Source organism: Pagrus major, chromosome 8 (assembly GCF_040436345.1).
Source record: "Pagrus major chromosome 8, Pma_NU_1.0".
In the NCBI taxonomy this organism is placed as follows: Eukaryota; Metazoa; Chordata; class Actinopteri; order Spariformes; family Sparidae; genus Pagrus; species Pagrus major.
Window position 1 is genome coordinate 31,515,152 of NC_133222.1, and position 17,167 is coordinate 31,532,318.

At 40.7% G+C, this 17,167-nt stretch overlaps 1 protein-coding gene across 1 annotated transcript in view; it reads left to right on the forward strand.

The window, feature by feature from the left end:
* cdh13 (cadherin 13, H-cadherin (heart)) overlaps positions 1 to 17,167 on the forward strand; it is a 383,964-nt gene that overhangs the window by 138,826 nt on the left and 227,971 nt on the right. Inside the window, exon 5 of the mRNA XM_073472809.1 lies at positions 14,827 to 14,940. Coding sequence (XP_073328910.1) covers positions 14,827 to 14,940 — 114 coding nt within the window. The remainder of the gene's footprint in view (positions 1 to 14,826; positions 14,941 to 17,167) is intronic.

The window sequence follows — 17,167 nt, forward strand, 5'->3', positions numbered from 1 at the left end:
TGACTTTTCATCTTGCACCACCTTGAGGTCAACATATTACTTGAAATACTTGACATTCCCTTCAACCTCAGTTGTTCTTTGTGTTTATTGATAATTATCAAATGTTACCAATATGGTAAACTAATTGATCGTGGTCATGGTGGACATTACAGCTGTGGCATGTTCACATTACCATTATGACCTTGTTAGCATGCCTGCATTAGTATTTATCTCAAAGCACTGCTGTGCCTAAATTCAGCCTCACAGAGCAGCTAGCTTGTCTGTAGACTCTCGGTCTTGTTGTCCGTGGGCAAGATATTAAACCCCAAAATTGCTCCCAGTGGCTCTTGGGTGTATGGGTGTTTATGAATGGTTATCACTCCTGATGAGCAGGCGGCTTCTTGCATGGTAGCCTCTCACACCAGTGTATTAATGTGCATGAATGGGTGAATGTTGACTTGTGCTGTAAAGTGCTTTTAGTCGACGCTAAGACATGAAAAGCGTTAAATAAATACAATCCTTTTACCATAGTTATTCAATTAGCTATCAAGCGTTAGAAATGGGAAATCTGGTTCATACAACTCTTTGATGAAGTAGTTTATTTATCCCATGTATAGTAGATTTACTCTCCTGTTAATTGCAATTGCCGGGCAGAGAGGAAGACATAAAACTAATAGAAGTATGTAAGAGAGTCCTCCAGTAAGGCATGGTGGTTAAAAGCTCATTATTTCACTATCAATTAATCTGCTCAGCTCCTCAAGCTCTGGGACTCATATCATCAGAAAATCTATTGTCCCTTTCTCTGTCCATAGCCCGTCGTCTGCCCCTCACTTCCCCACACTGCGCCTCTGCACTGTCCCAAGTGGCCAATCAAAGAGTTCAGTGCAGCAGCAGCAGCTTCTAAAGAATCTGTAACTAACTTGTGGCGTAATATAAAGCTTGTTTCAATAAGCCAGGGGTCGGACTTGTGGAATGTCTTTGCTGACAGGACTGAGTGCGCTGGGGTGCTGAGCTTTAAATCTCTTGTCTGAGACGCTGCCTTGATGCCTCTTCCCTGTGTTTCAATTGTTCTACCACAGAGGAAGTTTAGTAATGAAATCTCTTTGTTATACTCTTGTCAAAGTACGATTTTATATTTGCCCCAAACCTCCCTTTGTTTTCTCTCCAACACAGAACGGAAACATTCCATGGTGGATTTATTGGCATAACCAATGGTATTGTAGCAGAAAGTATTGGCTGGTGATAATTGATAAGTGCTGCGAGCGAAGGTGGGGAGAATCCGTTTTTAATTCCTATGCGCAAGCTGTTAGTTTGCTGTAACACAGGCCCAGAGGGAGAGAGGCGGCTGATGAATGATTCCTATTATGAGCGTAACTCCGAATTCAAAGAGTAATTTATTCCCCCCCTCCTTTTTTTCAGTCGATCAATATGTGAATAAACGGAAGAATGCATTTCAATTTAACAAATGCACGCTCCGAGATATGGACTTTTTGTGTGTGTATTATTCTGTGTTGATTTGGTTGTGTTGTGCAAAACAACAGCTATGAAGAACATTTGCTTACCTTCAGGGGGCATTTACAGGCACCATTCAAATGTAACAACTGATAAGAGGCAAAATAATCGCAGTCCAAAAGCCCATTTATTTTGCTTTTGTTATGTTTCATCCATTTTCGCGAACTGAATGAAATGTAATATCGCATCCTGAGCAAAATCCTCATCCCGCAATGGCAAATAGATTTTCTCTAACCAAGCTCTCAGCGTTCAGTGAGGCTTTCTGGGGATGACTAAGATGTGACATCCTGCAACCACAGCACAACATCTCACATTATACAACACAACACAACACAAATAATCTCCCTCTCTCTTTCTCCATCCCACTCACGCTATCTCTCCTTAGCTTGTTCTGTCGCTGTCATTGGTTAATTCTGTTTACTGCCCATTGTCTGTCTTTTTTCAATCTTCCCTGAAAAGGTTTAATATATCTGCTAACTTACACATTCTTTGTTCGCTTTTATGCGTGGGAATGAGTTCTAGAGAGGAAACCAAAAGCTTAACGTCATGTTCATTTACGAGAGCAGCGCAACAAACCTTCAACTTCACATTATTGATGTGTATAATTAAAAAGAGTAGCGCTAATTGTTAAACTGCTTTGTCTCATATCAAGAGAAATACTAAAATCAGAGTTAGTCAAAGTGGAAATGGAAAAGGGAAAGGTATTTGTATGAAGATGACAAAGACATGCACAGACAGTTAAATTTAAATTTATGTACGTCTTGGCTTATAGTAGTTTTAAAAGTCAAGGGTATGCTGTAAGTAGTATTGTTAAATTTTTGGGGGGATAAATCTTAAAATTAGGTGGCAACTGAAGCAGAGAAGCTAAAATTAGATTATGAAAATGATGCTCAGGTCTCTCAGATGTAGTTAAAAGCCTCTCTCCTGGGTGCTGTACCAGCTGCAGATGAGAGAAAAGTGTGACTGTGACGGAAGTAACGGGAAACATGGATCACCACTTAGATGACTTTTTCAGGTCAGCAGAGGATAACAAAGACATAATTTTCGCAGTGGGTTTTCAAGAGGATGAGATGGGAAAAGTTTCTTGGTTATCAAAACAGCTAATATATTATTCCAGTGGGGGGTGAAAAATGAGTAAGCTCTATAAATACAGATTAAATGCCCATCTACAATGCTGGGGGGCTTGGAAAGAAAGCATGGAGGTCAAGTGATGTTTTTAATAGCTGCTGAAGTGCATTTGAAAATAACATGATTTGCAAGACATTGTAATGTGCTTTAATGTGTGGTAACGCATGAACCATGTAATATGACCACTGTCATCAGCGATGAGAGTTGATATCGTTGATACCAAGGAACTCATTGTTGATTTGAGAAGGAGACAAAGACACTCATCCCTGTCTACATCCGGGGAGCCATGGTGGAGCAGGTCTACAGTTTGGGGGTTCCTGGGAATCAGCATGTCTACACTTACATGGCTATTTGTTAGAACAAAGCCTTCTCAATGCGTTTTGGCCTTTTGTATACGTAAAATAAGTTTTAGGTCACTGAAAGCTGAGCTTTTGGAAAACTTCAGCCAGGATGAAGATATTCAGAAACTCTGTTGTAAATACTGTTCAGTGTTCACTTCTGGACAGGCAGAAACTGAGATTTTTTTGGAAACAATGACGGAGTCAAACATTTTTATCAGTGTTTGTAGCTTATTTTATTTTATTTTTTTTTCTTCCAACATATTTTTATTGAACAAGTTTTACAAAGCACATAAAAGACAGAAACGGACAAGTACACCACCGAAACAATACAAGGCAAAAACAGGCAACTAAAAACAATAAGAAATGAGACCAACATTAAAATCAAATAAGAAACGGACAAACTAACAAAAAGGCAAAAATAAATAAATAAATAAAACAAGAGTTTCAGGGAGCATGTAGTGGAAAGCGGACTCTACATCTGGGATGCCGTATATACGCATCATCAACAAGACAGGTGATGCTATTTCCCACCCCCCCTCCAGGCCAAATCCATCAGTCCTGATTTCATCCTCTGGGCTTTAGCAGCTCCCAAGTAGTCAAAGAAAGAGTCCCAAATCCTGTAGAATGTGAAGGGTTTGTCCTTTAAGGCTGTAGAATAGGCTTCAAAAGGGATGATGTTTGTCACTGTACACAACCACTGATTTAGGGTTGGGGCTTTATCAGTGATCCACGTGAGTAGAATACACTTCCGGGCACAGTGTAACAGAATATGCAATAGTTTTGTGTTACGAAGATCGGCAGGTAACTCAGCAGTCAGACCCAGCAAACAAGTCCTGGCGCCCAGATGTAAAGGGCGCTTAAAGATCTTATCAAGCTGTTGAGCAATTATGATCCAAAACTGCTGGACATGGGGGCAGCTCCACAAACAATGAAAAAATGAGCCAACGGCAGACTGACATTTAGTACAAAGATCTGATATGGCAGGATTCATTCTGTGTCTGACCTCAGGAGTAATATATAGTCGATGTAAAATCTTGAATTGCCTCTCCCAGGCTGAATTAGATGCTAAGACATTGGTTGGCTGGTTACACAGGGCATCCCAGTCCTCTGGTTCTATTGTAGTACCTAGGTCAGATTCCCATTTGCCTTTCACTTTATAGGAGTTGTCCTCCTTGAAGCCGCACAGTATGCCATAAAGCCGTTTGGTAAAGAATTTAAGCTGTAAATTATCCACCAATAGAGTCTCTATAGGAGAGATGGCAAGTCCCCCAGAGAACACTTTTGACTTGGACAGGATAAAATTCCGAACCTGCAGATATTTAAGAAAGTCACCATTGGTGACACCAAACTTGTTTTTAACTTGCTGAAATGAGAGGATCGAGCCACCCTGAACCATGTCCCTAACTACTTTGATGCCTCTGCGGCTCCAATCAGCGAGACCAGCCCGAAGGCCAGGTGGGAAGTCTGGGTTATCATGAAGAGGGGTTAATAACGAAAAACAATTATTGTACCCTTCTAATTTCCTGACCTGCCTCCAAATATTTAACATATTCTTTAAAACCAAATTGTCATTTATCAATAACGATACTTTTTCTGGGGAAATATATAACAGGTTGCGCAGGGGGATTCTATCTAAAGAGGCTGATTCACAACTGAGCCAAGTAGAGTTAGGGTCCTGTATGAACCATTCCACAAGATATTTAAACTGTGCGGCCAATTGGTACAATGAAAATGACGGAGCTGCTAAGCCACCACGTTTGGCAGGCAGACTAAGAAAACTGTATCTTAGCCTAGGTCTTTTTTTGCACCAAATAAATGATATGATAGAACTGTTTAGCTGTGCAAGAATTTTCCTTGACAATATAACTGGGAGCATTTGAAAGAAATACAAGAGACGTGGGAGAATGTTCATTTTGATCAGATGGATACGGCCTAGCAAAGATAGGGGTAGGCCACACCACCTATCAAGGTCATGTTTTATGGTACGTAGGAGGGGAGTAAAATTAAGCATATAAAGATCTTTTAGGCATGGAGAGACTTTAATACCCAAATAGGAAAAGCCAGCTGGAGACCAGCGAAATGGTTGCGAGATGTTTGGATCTAACAATTGTGAGTTGCCTAGTGCCATGGCCTCACTCTTAGAAAAATTTATTTTATATCCAGAAAAGGAGCCATATTTATTAATTAACTCTATCAATTTGGGAATTGACTGTCTTGGGGAGTTGAGGTAGATTAAAACGTCGTCGGCATACAGAGAAATTTTGTGCTGTTGGCCATTTAAGGTGATTCCTGGTATGCTGACATCCTGTCTTATAACTGCAGCTAGAGGCTCCATAGCCAAGGCAAACAAAAGTGGGCTCAAGGGGCAACCCTGCCTGGTGCCTCGTTCAATACTAAAATTACTAGACCTGAGCCCATTAGTAATTACAGCTGATAGAGGTGAAGTATATAAGATCTGGATCCATTTTACAAAATCGTCCCCCAAACCAAATTTATTAAGTGTGGAGAAGAGGTAAGGCCATTCCAGCCTATCAAACGCCTTTTCTGCGTCAAGAGAAACAACCAAAGCCTCGGAGCTGTACATTGAGGAGTGCTGAATGATATTGATCAATCTTCTTACATTATGAGAAGAGTATCTCCCCCGAATGAACCCAGTCTGATCATTAGTGATGATATTGGGGAGGATTTTCTCCAAACGCAGGGCTAGGACTTTTGCTAAAAGCTTCATGTCTAGGTTCAAAACTGATATGGGTCTATATGAAGAACATTCTTCTGGCGCTTTACCCTTTTTTGGTACTAAGGAGATATTTGCCTCCATCAGAGAAGGAGGGAGGGTTCCTGCCTCAAATGAAAATTGAAACATTTCAAACAATGGATCTGTTAGAATGGCGTTAAACCTTTTATAAAATTCTGCACAGAAACCATCGGGGCCTGGTGCTTTGTTATTAGGAAGTAATTGAATACAGCTCTTAATTTCACTCTGAGTCAATGGTTTACATAAATCTTCTCTTTGCTGGATTGTAATTTGTGGTAACTCTACTTTCGTAAAGAACTCACGCATATCATAATGTGACTGTTCGTTGAATTGCGAGGCATAAAGCTGCTTAAAGAATATTTTAAAAGTATCATTAATTTCTACATTATTATAGCTAATAGTGGCCTTCGAGTTTCTGATACATGAAATGTTCTGAGTATAAGCCCTATTACGAAGAAGATTAGCCAGATAGCGATTAGGTTTATTCACAAATTCGTACATTCTTTGCCTCACAAAGAACATTGATTTTTCAGCTTTTTTGGTTAACAAGGCTTCTAGCGCAGTTTTAACTGTTTGAATATCATTTCTCAGCTCCTCAGACGGGGAAGAGTTATACTCAGTCTGAAGTTCGTGGAGATCCAGCTCCAATTTTCTCTGCTCTTTTCGACTGTTATTCTTTTGTCTAGCTGTATATGAAATAACAAGTCCACGGATGTAAGCCTTTGTAGTATCCCATAACAGACCGGGGGACACATCAGGGGTCTTATTTTCTTTAAAGAAGAAATTGAGTTGTTCTTTTAAAAAGATTTCAAAATTAGGGTCATGATTTAAAAAAGGGCTGTATCTCCAAGGCCTGCTCTGAAAACCCACATTTAAATTGCTTAAACCTATAAAAGAAGGAGCATGGTCCGATATAATAATGTCCCCGATACTACAGAACTTTACATTATTTAGTGAAATTTTAGGGGTCAGAACAAAATCGATTCTACTGCTAGTTTTATGTACAGTTGAGTAATATGTGAATTCTTTATCAATAGGGTGCAACACACGCCAAGCATCAACAAGGCCAAGCTCGTTGCATGTATCTGAAATAGCTTTAGCTCTCTTAGTCATTGGACTTAGCACTGGTGGAAGTCTATCCATAGCAGATGAAAAATAGCAGTTAAAGTCCCCAGCTATTACAGTGTTGTAATTAATCCAGTCAGAAAATTTAGAAAAAACCTGAGCGATGAAGTCATTGGACTGTACAGGGGGGAAGTATATATTCATCAATGACACAGCCTGGCCGTGGAGGCAGCCCCTCAGCATTACATATCTACCAGATTTATCAGAAATTGTTTCAATGTCAGACAGGGGCAGGTGTTTGCTGATCAAAATAGCAACCCCTCTGCTTTTGCTAGTAAATGAAGAGCTAACCACCTGTCCTACCCAGTCACGCTTTAACTTGGAATGTTCATTGATAGACAGATGAGTTTCTTGCAACATTGCTATGTGAACGTGCTCCTTTTTTAGGAAACTCAAAATTTTTTTCCTCTTAATAGGGTTGTGTATCCCTCTCACATTCCAGCTGCAGATCTTCAGCGTGGTTTTGTCACTCGCCATTTTATAATGAAAAAAGTATCTTTGCAAACCATGATCAAGACTATAGACTGCATCCAGGGCTCCCAGAAACTAACAAAGGACATATAATATAGACATAGAATAAAAAACAATGCTTTGCTCACTTCAGAACCATAACTACATACAACAGTCATCAAACAGAAATAACAGGTACACATAGGGGTCAGACTTTGGCCTAATACACCCAGTAGGGGTGTGAGCTACTCTCCCTTACCAAGGGGAAGGTGCTTGGCCAGCTTTTAGCTTCTATTTTTTTTTTTTTTTTTTTTTTCCTCAAACGAAAGTAGGTTAGTTGGGAACATATCTCAAGTACGGCCCGCAGCTCTATTCATAAACATGACATAGTTTTACACCAAATATGGTAAAAGGTCTAGAACTCAGAAAATTTGAAAGAGAAAGTAACAATATATCATTTGGGTCAGCGGGAAACCCACACATTTTCCTACACTGAGCAGAGCTCAGAGCCCCGAACATCTCCTCAAAAGTGCGTTAGCAAAATAAACATTAAACCCTATCCAAAAACACATGCAGCGACCCAGCAACGGACATCTAAACCTTATGCTCACCAGTTCCGAGAGTTACTGTCCAGGTCTCACATTGTCACTTAAGGCAAAACAGGAAAGGTATCCTCAGTCCTCCGGGACCCGGGTAGGAGTCCCCGGGGGCCGGGCGACTCCCTCCAGGAAAGCCGAAACATCCTTAGGTTGTTTGAAGAATCTCTCCTGCCCGTCGTATCTAATCCTGAGTACCGCTGGATACAGCATGGCGAAGACGATTCCTCTCTCCTTAAGCTGCTGTTTAACCGAGTAGAAATCTTGCCGCTTCTTTACAACAGCTGCAGAGAAATCCTCGAATATCATGATTGAAGCTCCGTTGTACGATAGAGCCTGCGCTTTCCTGGCTGCCTGCATGATCCGGACTTTGTCTTGGAAGTTGTGGACTTTAATGATGACAGCGCGAGGCCGCTGTCCAAGCGGCGGACGGCGGGTGAGAGCCCGGTGGCAGCGGTCTAGCTTAACAGCTCCGCCTTTGAAGCTAACTTGCAGCAGCTCCGGCAACCAGGTTTTAAAAAAGGAGACAGGGTTGCTACCCTCGCTGCCTTCGGGTAGTCCGATGATGCGAATATTACACCGTCGTCCCCTGTTTTCTAGCTCATCGATTTTATCCAGCGCTGTCTCTAGCTTCTTCCCGACTTCGGCTAGCTTAGCAGTGTGGTTCGCCATAGCATCTTCAGAGTCGGAGATGCGTTGCTCAGCTTCGGTAAGCCGAGTATCAAATGCAGCGAGTTTAGACGAACAAGCCTCTAGCCTTTCGAGGACAGGGTCAATCTTCTTGTCGAAGGAGGCCTCAACGCCTTTGAGCACCTCGGTAGTGATTCTCATTACCAGGCTGTCAGTCTCCACTTGACCCATAAGTGGCGGCGGTGCGTGGTCCGCCATGCTAGCTCGGCTAGCTTGAGGCGACTGAACGTCTACGAGTTTGGCGGATTTAGCCATTTGGGTGATCTTCCTCTGGGTGTTCGGCATTCTTAGATCCGTTCCAGGTGTCCCGCTTTCGCCCAGTGTTTTTAATACATCTATGTCTGAAGTTACATCGAAAAACTGTATCGAGCTGCGGGAGCCGAGGTAGAGAGCTGTTACTCCGACATTTGCGTCACGTGACCCCCTTGTAGCTTTATTGACGAATGTGAACTTGCATACCCAGTGTACATGAAATGAGCATGAAATATGCATTATCAGGTGTGTTGTATGGATGGGGATGTTTTATAAAACGGTGCTCAAACACATATCTGGATGGAGGTTGGTTTCTTTTTTCTTCTTTTTTTCAAAACTCTGTTCACAGAAATACCCCTTTATGTGTGGACTAGGCCTAAAAGACAACACCCACCGCAGCCACACTCTATTCACCCTGCTGCTGTCTGGCAAAAGATACAGACGTATCCGCTGCCGTACCACCAGACCAGGCTGAACTCATCCTCAACACTCTAACACTCACCTTAAAAAATAGTGTTAATTTCATGACTAAACTCAATATATATATATATATGTTTATTTCTATAAAAATATATAAAATAGTTTAATAGATTATGGTTAATATTTTTTCTTGTGTAACATAAAAGGACTAAACCTTGCATTTTATTGTACAATAATGAGCTTATTTAAAAAAAGTTGTGTCTGGTTTATTGTCAGTGAATTTTCCACACCACTATCTGCAGGTGAAAATGTACTCACTCACTCACACGCACACACACGCACACACACACACACACACACACGGACATATCACGTTTGCTTAGTATTAATTATTTCAGCTAATTGAATAATAAGCTTTAATCATCTGTGTCTCGCTGTATTCTGCTCGACTAAGATGAAAAGTGTTTATGCTTCGTTGAATACACTCTTAACAAACTGTGAAACATTGTGCTGTCGACGCCCGCCTTGAGGAACGTGTTATCAGGCGACTGTGTAAATGTTATTGTTTTGTACATTTAAATACTGCTGACACTAACATAAATTAGCTTAACTGTGTATGAGTAGAACTGACTGAACCGTCTGTCCTGGCTGCATATCCGGGAGCATATTCCACATAGAATAGCTGTGCAGTGGCTGATGCCGGCCTTGATATTAGACATCTCTTACCAGGTCTCCAACACATTGTCACAAATGAATAATGACACTTCTCAATATAGCATTGAGAGTGAAAATGGCAGGATAGACAAGGACGTGACTTTACTGCCATGGTAACTCAGTGCTCAGATGACAATGACAAAGGCTCTTTCTTTCTCTCCCTCACACACATACACACACAACCATGGACACATACTGTAATACCGTATATCTGCATGTAAACGCTGTCAACATCTTTCTTGTTATCTCTGACTGGTCAAGTCTATCTAAATCTTCTCAACAAGATTTTTTTTGTCATGTCATGACATGTTCAACTCAGTACACTGAGATGCCCTAATGATCATTTGAGAGACAGAGACAGAGAGCAGCAAATGTATTAAGGCTGGATCAGGGTTGATGGCGCGGCAGTAATTTATGAACAGGACGAATTAAAGATTCATGGCGTCCCTCCTCTCACGGTGTCACTGAACTGTAAGAACACTATTCATCACACATGCCGACTGCAAAGAGCGAAAGTGAGAGGAAAAAACAGTGCTAAGTAAGCTGAGAACAAGGGACAGGTGCAAAGTGGCAGGTAAAAAGGTGAGGAGGAGGAATGTGGCGCTGCAAGTTATGAATACCCTGTGGTGAGTCCTCCTCAAACGGCAGGACAAACTGTATCCAGCTAAACGGGCAAATCAGTGCGTCTCCCTGTGCTCATTCACAGGTCTGTTCATATCTACTGTATCTCAGCTCACTGAAGATGTGGATTTGACAGCATGGTCTACCCCTGTTAACAATCTCCACATCGAGACACCTCTTGTTGCCTGTTTGCCCCCCAGCATTTCTTCTCTCCTGTAAAAGTATCACACAGCTGAGACAAGTGCATGATTGGATTGATGCGCTCATCCCTGGGCATCAGACTCAGGCCGGATTTTTACAGGCGCTACTTAAAAGTCCATCATCTCGCTTGTGGATTGCTCACATACATATACACACACACACACACACACACACACACACACACACACACACACACACACACACACACCACTGCAGTGACTGTGTTCTTTAGACATAAAATAGGTCATATAATCTCTCACAGTGTTCTCTTTAACCGCTTCAGGTCCAGTTTTCGATTTGACATTTGGAAGGTCATCCCCCAGTGGGTTCAATAAGAGTGGTCATTTCAGAGACCGCTTGGTGTGTCTTTGGTTTGTTCTGCTCGGGTTGTGTTTATGATTACTGTTTCATTGTGTTTTCTCTGACCTTTGTAGCTCAGAGGGGTGAAGAAGAGAGGTGGTTAGTGGTGTGAGTGTTTGGCGTTGCCCTCTCTGCCTCAGTGTCGGCATTGTGCTGTAAACAAATGGCTCAGTTTTTCCCCATAACCTGTTCTCTTTCCGTCATTCTGACAGGGGTGAGAGTGGTGCCAGAGTCCCTGTCAGCCAAGAACAGCAGCTAAACAGTAAACACACAAGCAAGCAGCCCCCTGCATACATACACACACAGCCACATCCGTGTGCAGTGCACATTGTCAATAAAGTGCTGTAAAGTAGGCTATAAAAGATGAAGGACAAGAGAGACTATTTGCATTGCAAATGAAAACACAAAAACCACAGGTCGGTGTATTCCTTTTTATATTGAAGGTTGTTGCTGTGTTGTTTCTTCCGCTGTCATTGTTCTGTTGTTTTGCTTAACGTTTAGCCAGTGACTGCCTTTGTGTGGATAATGGACTGTGGTTGAATGGCCAGATCAGATAAGTGTTAAGTGGGTACATTGTTGAATGTACTTCTAGGGTTTTTTTAACGGGTTATGATACAGTCTCATTTTTTGTACTGATGCTGCGATATGATGTACATAAGCAAACAAGACCATTGGTGAGAAGATTGGCTATGTTTTATATAGTTTTTCTTAATGGATTGGGAGTGCTGAGGATGAATTGAGGAGTCTCTCAGCAACAGGAATGACGCCGCTCTGTAGTCTGGTGGTACGACGCTCATAAAGTTAACTGGTTTTACCATCAATTTATCACATTATCAGCTTTACATAACTTCATGATGCAATTGCTTAGAAAGTAGCATTTCAATGAGATGGACTCAGAAACACCATGAATTCATTGTCTTCCTTTAACTTAGTTTTGAGGAGGCAATTTTTTTTCCAGTGGAGCAGCTTAAAGTTCAACTGAAATCATATTTAGTCTTCTTTCTTTGCTGTCAAAAACAATGTCATAGTGTTTTTTTTTTGTTTTTTTTGTTTTTTTATGTAGTATTTTATTTGTTTTACTGTCTGTTTTTAAGGAAGACAGTAAAACAAGTCTTTCCTGTAAAGCATCTGGAGGGACATGTCAGTATTTGATTGACAGCAGCTGGCAGACTGAGCCCTGGTAGGAAGAAACAAAATTAAACAATCTCACACTGGAAACCGTAGTTTACAAGCCAGGGGCAGTGTGATGTTAGCAGTGGTGAATAATGAGCGGTAAGGACAACATTAGCATCTAAACAGGCTTGTACATTTGTCAGTTTTAAGCAAAGCTTTGATAGATAACTAGGTAAGCAGTTAATAAAGCACATTACTTACCAAATAGCCTTACCTTCCCTCTACTTTGTTAGTGTGACGTCACAGTGATTTTGCTATAGAGTTGCAAAGTTTGAGGGGCTGCTGGTTGTCATTCCTATTTAGTATTCCCATTTCAGTTTATTTTTTAAACAATATCCCTAATGTTCACACAGAAACACACAACTCTCCTGGATTCTGTAGCATCAATCTAGCAATCCTATAGGATTATGTTACTGCTGCCAGTTATTTCAACTTAGAGCAAAAACTTTAGAGCAAAACACTGTCATAGTTCCAGAGCACACCTGCAGACCAATTACAAACTTTAAGACAATTGATTTAAGCTTTAGATAATGTTTTCTCAACACTGTCATCTTTCGCTTCCACCTGCTGTTCCCGATGTATGTCACATAATTTTAAGCTCAGTAAAATGTACTTTGCTGGCCATAATATTAATGTAAACAAGCTTGTTGATGTTTTGTACTGATAATTTAACCAGAAGAGTTTCTTGTCCACCAACACTAGCAGTTCTGCCATAGGAAAAATGAAAGAACCTTGGTCAGGAACTAATGTTCCTTAACCATGCCAAATATAGCGTAGTGCTTCTTGTCTTGAATGAAGGACGGAGGCTCTACAAGAAACCTTGTGGAATCAGCGGGGAGTCCTCTGCTGAGACTGTTTCCCAGACAAAGAATATTCTTATTGTTAACTGGTGTTAAATTGGAGTACAAGCGTTAGAAGAAAAGCAATGGGGGTTCATCACTGATGATGCATATTTCACACCCTACCGCCCCCTTTTGTTGATTAGTCTTATTTTTTAACTGTATTTACATTTAAATTGTTTCTAAATCAGAGTCAAACTGTGATAAACTATAATTTGAATTGAGCAGGCTCTATATTGTTTGCTCGCTTCAACAGCAGTTCCATTTTATTCTTATGCCTCATCCTTGGAGTATAATCGCCATCTATGTAAGACACACTTTACCTAAGAAAAGGGTGCTTATATGGAAGGTAGCAGAGAAAAGTCTTTGTAGCTTTTGTTCTGGTATTTTCCTTGGGTTGCCTTCCTTTAGAAGCAGGTGACAGATTGGCTCATCTATGCAGGTGATGGCTTTCCCTCCCACCCGACTTACGACTGTTTTGGTGGATAACGATGCATCACTGAACAGTGCTTCACTGCTTGGTAAGCTTTAATTATATCTCCAGGTGGTAGGTCTTGAAAGACATAAATAGTCAGAAACAAAACTAACAGGATGTAAGATTTATCAACTTTATTGTTTTTTTTGTTTCAGTTTTGATTGAAAAAAAAATTATATGAACTAGTTTGGATCTTTTAGCACTAAGAGCTTATCACCATACCACACATAATTGTTTGAAGTGTAGATCCAGTCATTTTTGGTATCTAATAAAACATGCATGTTTTGTGGACACATTTGTATGGATTTGGCACAGTGTGTGTGTGTGTGTGTGTGTGTGTGTGTGTGTGTGTTTGCTGTCTCTCCTCGGCATGTGTCCAGGTGTGCAGACTGTCAGCAGACTTTCCTCCCTGTAGGTCATCGCCTTCCTGTTAGCAGGTGACAGACATTATTCTCGTCAACATCCAAACAGAGGGACCCTAACTGAATCAGTGATCTTAAAGTGAAGAAGAGCGGGGCAAATTTCTCACTATATTATACAGTAACAACCACATCTCTCTTTACAACAGCAGGAGGGTGGAAGATGAAAACAGATTCAGCTCTGTTGTTCTCAAGAGCAAAAGGAAAGACAAAAACATTTTATTTTGTTTGGTTCCTGCTTGAACAATGCAAGTTATGGCAAAACCTTGTCATCTCTCATTTTTTCAGTTTTACCATGTCTGTTTGTCTTTGTTCCTCTTGCGTGTAATGTTTTGCTTTTTCTTCTTCTCTCTCCTGTTCTTATTTCACATAAGGGCTGAATAAAGAATTTAGAAATATTGATTCAATTGGACTGAAAGCAGCAGTTATTTCATATTTGCTCAGAGAATATTCTCTCCTCTGTTCTCCTCTCCAAATGTGTAAAGCATATTGTGCCGCCTGCCAGATACAGGTGCTCAGCTTCTTTGCATTCCTCGTGATATAGCACATACCACTCTGCCATCAAATTGGGAATCAGTCCAAGAGTAGCTTGTTTCAGCATTTTCAATATTCAAAATGCAGCGCTGACTGCTTGCTGTGTTTGTGTCTATGCATCATTGGTGGGAATTAGGCTAACAAGATGCTAACAAGTCATTAGGGTTTGTGTGAGAATAATAAGGGGTGTAACAGCATGGTTTTTCCATTCAACAACATGGTTTCTCTTCTTTTTGTCTTAGAATATCCTGGGTCTTGGCCAGGCGCTGCCATATAGATCCAAGAGGTCCCTGCTGGTTCCTCCTGTGATCGTAACTGAGAACCAGAGAGCTCCCTTCCCCAGGATCATTGGCAAGGTAAGAAACACGGGGTCCTATCATAAAACTCTGGTGGGCTTGATTTCCCAATAGCAATGGTAATGGGAACCAATTCTTACTCTGGAACGGTTTCATGGCAATCAAAAAAGTGAGTGTGGTGCTTTTGCTTTTGAAATGCTCACCCTGGAGAGTCCTGTCCCAAAGTACTGGAGCAGCAATTCAATTTGTGCATTTGTTGCGTTTTCACCATGGTCTAATTTAGCCCAAAACAGAGAGGGATATGGAGTGCTTCCTAATATGTCACACAGCTCCTTGGATAATTTAAGGGGAGATATGAAGATGATGACTGCAGCTATATGGAGGAATATAAGAATGCAAAAAGAGAACAGCAGTGGCGGTTCTGTGATTATGATAGGTGTGATAGGTCCCTGAAGTCATTTACAACCATTGTTATGGAACCAAATGCTTTCGAAAGTTCTCTGCCTTCACTGCATAGTTTTTATTTCATTGATCTAGTGTTAACAAAGTCTATTTGCATTGACTGTTTTACAGAAATACAATGCATTTCAAAACTAGGAAGCATTCATTTCCTGTCATATTGCATCATATGTATTCTGGCAGGCTTATAATCATTTTACTTCAATAAGATTTGGCTGAGTGGGATTTCAGTTGAGCTATTGGAATCCGTGCAGTCATTATTATGAGATAAAAAGTCACTGAGGGCCAACACTAAACATTTTATATTATGCCTAAACTTACCTGACAGTTTAAATTGTGTCAGACTAACTTGAGAAAGACAGGGAAATTTCCATCAGAGGCTGAGTTTCTGTCAAACTCCATTAACTTGAATCCATTTCTAACTTTTGTCAGTCAGTCAAAAGCTCTTAGACTCCTGCTGCCTTGCTCCTCCTGCTTGAACAAAATAGTTCAGTGCCTGCAGCTATTCAGCCTACCGTTTCTTCTGACGGCTGCTGTTGGCTGTACACAATGGCCCACTAATCCAGGCAAAAGATACATTACTCTTTGGCTCAACTCCATTTCCAATTTTTTACCGTACTCCTCCTTTTTGAGTGCCCCCTTCCCCTGAAAACAGAGTTCAGTGGGTAGTGGTTTTAGTGGTATTACCACATTGCCATTTGCAATTTATCTGATGGAGATAGAAAAACAGTTTGCAATTTATTCCCAACTTCATGCTCTCAGTTAGGTCATCAAATAACAAAGAACACTGCTTCATTACCTGGCCACTAGCAGTGTTTGAAAGGCTAACATTAGCAAGCCAAAATGTGAGACAGTCATGTCAGTCATGTGTATTAGGATTGGGCCTTTATCTCAATCTGACAGTGACTCGCTGTCCCAGATCAGAGTGACTGTCATCACAGGGTTCAGGACCACGCTCATGGAAGCACTGTAATGACTTGCCGCTGTAGCTGACTGATGACGATGGTGATGATGATGATAATGATGATAATGAATATGAGGAATGATATTTTTTTCAGTAAATGATTAGATTTCCTTCCAAAAACATATTCTGATGTGAATACCACATTCTCACTGCACTGGGATTATAACTGAATAATATTTTGATTACAGACTCAAGAGATTAATTTCTGTCCAGCGCTAAATCAAAGCAGATAGTGTTATTAATGTGGATGTAATTAGAGGCAATGCTCTAATGGTTTTGTTCAGTAAAAAGAGAAGCCCTTGCTTTATTGTTTGCTTTAATGATTTGCTAAGTTAGCAAGGACGCTTCTCAATTTATGCTTCAAAAAATCACTTGAGCATAAAGTGAAGACCTGTTGAGGTCATTGCATATTGGAGGGTTTTGCTTGTTGCATGGACATGAAAAAATTATTTAACTGTGGGGACTTAAGCTTCCACAAATTGCCACTTAAAGCTCTTGTTGGTATGATAGTTGATTTTTGAGTCTCATTCCCATTTTGTCAAATACTGATGGTTTAGGTTTCCCCAAGTCTTCAGATACTGATGCTTTTGGACGACAGCTGACGCGACCTACAATCCCAAAGCGTCAGTATTACTATCTTACTAATGGGAGCTTTAATACAGGGACAAGGGATGGGCTTTTTCTATCAGCTGAGACTCGTTTCTTGGTTTGTTTCTGTATCTGTGATGCATGTTGTTTGTATTCAGGATGCAGCAATGAAGACCTTAGTGTCACCTGGATTCAACATTTAATATTATGTAATTTATTTCTTCCTCAGTATTATACATTTTTATTATTTTTTCTGGCAATGAACTAGGGAGAAGA